Below are 5,554 nucleotides of genomic sequence, written 5' to 3' on the forward strand. Positions count from 1 at the left end.
ATGGAGTGCACCGACAAAGAACGCCTCGCTTGTGTGACTTTCCAATTAACGGGGCCCGCAGATTTTTGGTGGGATACCAAGCTAAGGACCATGAACCCTGAACGCCGTGAAGCGCTTACTTGGGAGATATTCAAGGAAGAGGTGTACAATAAGTACGTTCCCATGAGCTATAGGCGAGCAAAGGTAGTTGAATTCCATACTTTGAAGCAAGGGAATATGACGGTGACAGAGTACGACCGTGCACTGTGTGAAATGACTCGATATGCTCCCGAGTTGGTGGATACAGATGAGAAAATGGCAGAAAAGTTCTATGCTGGTCTCAAGCACGAAATAAGAGTAGCAGTGGCAAGTCGCAGAGGACTTTCATATTCTGAGATTTTGGCTTGTGCATTAGATGTGGAAGAAGCGTTGCCTAAGGAGATGACAGTAGCAAATACTACACCAGTGCCACTTCAACAACATAATTTCAGAGATAAGAGGAAATGGGATGGAGATCGGACTCCATATGATAACAAGAGGCAGCAACCCGTCAGAAACCCACCGCAGTACGGAGGTAGGCAGAGTGCTCCCTATCAGAGGGGTGACTTTCGGCCTAGATCCCCCCAGTGTGCTAAGTGCTTTAAGAACCATTTTGGGGAGTGCAGAGAAAAGAGCAATAAATGTTACACTTGTGGTGGAAATGGCCACTTCTCAAGAGAATGCCCGAGTAAGATTATGGGAATGGGAGCAGGACAGAACAATCAAGGGTTCTGTCCGCAAGTGCGGGCACTACAAGCCGAACCGAGGGGATACTTACCCGCACCACAGCAGCAGCAGCAGCAACGTCGTCAAGGACTTCCCACTCAGGCAAGGGCATATGCTTTAAAAGGGAAACAGTCGACGAACCAGCAAGGGAATCAAGAGCAAGGAAACTTGGCAGGTATGGGCACGCTCCTCGACATGCCTATTATTGTTTTGTTTGATACGGGTGCATCACATTCTTTTATATCAGCATCATGTGTGAATACTTTAGAACTGCCTATCAATAGAACTGAACAGAGAATGAGTGTGACTTCACCCGTAGGAGGAACTATAGATATATCACAAATTTGCTCGAATGTAGAATTTACTATGGGAGAACTTAAGCTAGTATATAATTTTGGGAATGGATTGGTTGGCCGAGAATCATGTTACCATTCGCTGTAAAGAGAGAGAGATCTCTTTTCAAACCCCGGGAAAGGAACCGACTATATTTTACGGGATTTCTATGAACCAATGCAAGTCCATAATTTCTGCACTTCAAGCGACTACTATGATGAGGAAGGGATGCCCAGCGTATCTCGTCTATCTAAGTGGAGAGGAGAAGAAAGAAAGAAGCATAGAGGATGTGGCAGTAGTGAAAGAATTTCCCGACGTTTTTCCTAACACCCTGCCAGGACCACCACCCGATAGACAGTTGGAGTTTACAATTGATCTGGAGCCAGGATCAGCACCGATATCTAAGGCACCATACCGTATGGCGCCTAAGGAATTGGAAGAACTTAAGATACAACTACAAGAGTTGCTAGACTTGGGTTTCATTAGACCCAGTGTGTCGCCGTGGGGAGCACCGGTGTTGTTCGTAAAGAAGAAGGATGGGACACTAAGGATGTGCATAGATTATCGAGAGTTGAACAAGTTGACACTCAAGAACAAGTATCCACTGCCGAGGATAGATGATTTGTTTGATCAACTCCGTGGAGCTGGAGTATTCTCGAAAATGGATTTGAGATCGGGATACCATCAACTGAGAGTCCGACGAGAAGATGTACCCAAGACGGCTTTCCGAACTAGATACGGCCATTATGAGTTTATAGTGATGCCTTTCGGATTGACAAATGCACCGGCCGTATTTATGGACCTTATGAATCGTGTGTTCCATCCATACTTGGACAAGTTTGTCTTAGTCTTCATAGACGATGTCCTTATCTACTCAAAGAACGAGGAGGAACATGAAAAACATTTGAGGACTACCTTGGAGACGTTAAGGGCCGAGAAACTCTACGCCAAGTTCAGTAAGTGTGAGTTTTGGCTCAAAGAAGCGAATTTCCTTGGGCACATAGTGAGCGCAGATGGAATTCGAGTAGACCCCGCAAAGGTGGAAGCGGTACAGAAATGGAAATCACCAACCACACCTAATGAAATTCGGAGTTTCCTAGGACTGGCGGGATATTATCGGAGATTCATCGAGGGATTTTCTAAGATAGCGAGGCCAATGACGCAACAACTAAAGAAGGGGATCAAAGTGAATTGGACGCCGGAGTGTGAGGCCAGTTTTCAGTTACTAAAAGAGAAGTTGACCACCGCACCAATTCTCGCTGTGCCGGAGCCAGACACTAACTACGTGGTGTATACCGATGCATCAAAAGTTAGACTTGGATGTGTACTTATGCAGAATGGGAAAGTGATTGCGTATGCATCAAGGCAGTTGCGGCCGCATGAGTTGAACTATCCGACGCATGACTTGGAGTTGGCAGCAGTTGTACATGCTTTGAAGATTTGGAGACACCATCTTTATGGAGTTCGATGTGAGATATATACGGACCATAAAAGCCTCAAGTACTTCTTTGAACAAAAGGATTTGAACATGCGCCAGCGTAGATGGCTTGAGTTGGTGAAGGATTATGATTGCAGTATAAACTATCACCCAGGAAAGGCGAATGTAGTGGCTGATGCCCTAAGTCAAAAGTCTCAACCTCAATTGGCCACTTTTCTCACGAACGAGGAGAACTTGATACGAGAGTTTAGTAAAATGCGATTGGAGGTAGTGAGTGCACCCGAGACAGTGGAAGGAAGAATCGCCACCTTGGTAATGGAACCCGACCTAAGGGCTAGAATCGTGGAAGCTCAAAGACGCGATACTTTACTTGAGAAAATCCGTTCGGAAGTGAGGACAGGGGAGCAAGAATATTTTCACGAGGAGGCGGATAATGCCCTCACATTTAAGGGCAGGTTGTGCGTGCCTAGAGACGAAGGGCTTAGGAACGAAATCATGAGAGAAGCACACGAAACACCGTATACTGCGCACCCGGGGAGTACCAAGATGTATCGAGATATGAAGAGACAATTTTGGTGGAATGGCATGAAAAAGCATGTAGCGGCATTTGTGGAGAGGTGTCTAGCATGTCAGCAAGTGAAAGCTCTACATCAACGACCTTATGGGAGACTACAACCACTTGAGATATCGGAGTGGAAATGGGAGAACATTGCAATGGATTTCGTGACAGGATTACCGAGATCACAACGAGGAAATACTGTTATTTGGGTGATTATTAATCGTCTCACAAAATCTGCTCACTTTGTACCGATTCGTGATACCTATGGAGCCAATAAGTTGTCTAAGATGTATGTGAAAGAGATCATACGCTTACATGGAGTACCGGTGACTATTACTTGTGACCATGATGCGAAGTTTACCTCTAGATTTTGGATGAGCCTACAACGAGAGTTAGGCACTAAGTTGAATTTCAGCACTGCATTCCACCCGCAGACTGATGGGCAATCAGAGAGGACGATACAAACTTTGGAGGATATGTTGAGAGCCGTAGTGCTAGATCGAGGAGTAGGTTGGGAGGAAGTGTTGCTACTAATAGAGTTCGCTTACAATAATAGTTATCAGGCGACTATTAACATGGCTCCGTATGAAGCATTGTATGGGAAGAAGTGCAGATCACCACTTTACTGGGATGAAGTGGGTGAGAGAAGAGTTCTTGGACCAGACACAGTGGAAGAAATGATTGAGATTGTTCGAAAAATTCGTGAGAGGATCAAGGAAGCTCAGGATCGACAGAAATCATATGCTGATGTTCGAAGAACCGATCTCCAATTTGAGGCAGGAGATAAAGTTTTTCTGAAGGTAGCCCCGTCAAAAGGAATAACTCGGTTCGGTGTGAAAGGCAAGTTGAGACCACGATTTATTGGACCTTATGAGATTCTTGACAGAGTGGGTACCGTAGCGTATAGATTGGCGCTACCACCAAACTTTGGGAGAGTACACAACATTTTCCATGTGTCACAATTGAGAAAGTATGTGTTCGACCCTAATCACATAATTCATCAAGAGGAGATGATGATTTTGAATCCGAATTTGAGTTACGAAGAAAAGCCCGAAGCCATTCTGGATCGGAAAGTGCAAGAGTTGAGAAATAAGTCTATTGCTTCGGTGAAGGTTCGGTGGAGAAATCATGGCATTGAGGAAGCTACGTGGGAATTGGAAGACAAGATGAGGGAGAAGTACCCAGAATTGTTTGAATGATCTAAGCAAATTTCAGGACGAAATTTTTGTGAAGATGGGTAGATTGTAATACCCTTTTTTTTCTATCTTTTTAAGATAAGATTTTTATTTTAAGAACGAGAGAGTGATAGACCTTGAATAAAATACCGTGTTGTTTCGTTTGGTGGTGAATGCTTGAATTATTGTTGATTAATTGTATGGTGTAAGTTGTCGACGAGTTCGACATGAGAGTCGTCGATGGGAAAATTTGGGCGTTCGTTTACAATGTACTTGGAATAACACCAAAGTACTAAAATAATAAAACACCACAATTTAATCAATGTACTAAAATTATATATTTTTTGGGCCTATCACTTTTGTCTATATTTTTTTTAGCCCATTTATCCTTATTCAATTGGGCCACTTTTAATATAGCCATTTATTCATAATTCCTATTGAATTCCTCCGGCCAACATAAATCCAAATTTATGTGTTGATTTGAAAATATATTAATGTGTGTGTATACGTGTGTTGTGATAGGAGAGTGAGTGTATACGGGGAGTGATAAGGAGTATACTTTTAAGTACTTGTTTTTCTTTTAATTTTGGTGGGCCACTTTTGTATTGGAATTTTATATACGGCCTAATATCAGTGATGACCGAGAGTTATCTATGTTGGGATTTTGGTGTTTAATTGATAAACCCGTTTTAGTATATGTGAACGAAGGATAAATTGAGCACTCACACTTAGGATGCATGCATGGTTTAAATTAATTTATTTTGCAAAGTCTGATTGTTGCATATTATATTATTTCAAAAAGGGTGAACTTGTGCACGTTGTTGCGGTTGGAACAGGAAGTGTTTGGGGAGTTAAGCTGTTGAGGTGGGCTTTCTTTTTAAATAAGGACTATGTCCTAAATACTTTTTATGTGAAATGAGGTGGAAAGTGTTTGTCTTGCCATGCTTTGTGTTTTGAATGAACCTATCTGAAGTGGCTATGCCATGTATGTTTAATCGAATTCGGGTCTCAGTAGGGCCGCAAACCCTGCTCGGACTAGTGTACACCCCGTAGATCGTGTGCTATCTCTTTGGAGTTGGCCGGTCTAGTGACTTGGTTCGTGGCCACGTTCCTTGTCATGTATGTTCAGATATGGTGATGGTGGATGTGGATGGAAAATGGTTGCGCAACCGACTTTATGTGAAATGCTTTTTGTGTACTTGGGTTCTTTTAATTAAAACCCCCAAGGTCACTTGATTATGGCTTGACAAACTATGTTTTGGCATGTGTCCACTGAGTGCATCAAGTACTCAGCCCTGCATATTG

At 43.2% G+C, this 5,554-nt stretch overlaps 1 protein-coding gene across 1 annotated transcript; it reads left to right on the forward strand.

The window, feature by feature from the left end:
• Positions 1–1,185, forward strand: LOC121767032. Its single transcript, XM_042163243.1, has one exon. It carries the CDS (start codon positions 1–3, stop codon positions 1,183–1,185), a length of 1,185 nt encoding a protein of 394 aa, XP_042019177.1.
• The last annotated feature ends 4,369 nt before the right edge of the window (positions 1,186–5,554 follow it).

Source organism: Salvia splendens, chromosome 15 (assembly GCF_004379255.2).
Source record: "Salvia splendens isolate huo1 chromosome 15, SspV2, whole genome shotgun sequence".
In the NCBI taxonomy this organism is placed as follows: Eukaryota; Viridiplantae; Streptophyta; class Magnoliopsida; order Lamiales; family Lamiaceae; genus Salvia; species Salvia splendens.

Excerpts from the sequence above, each read along its gene's own strand:
- LOC121767032 (XM_042163243.1), top strand. The coding sequence starts at position 1 with ATGGAGTGCACCGACAAAGAACGCCTCGCTTGTGTGACTTTCCAATTA.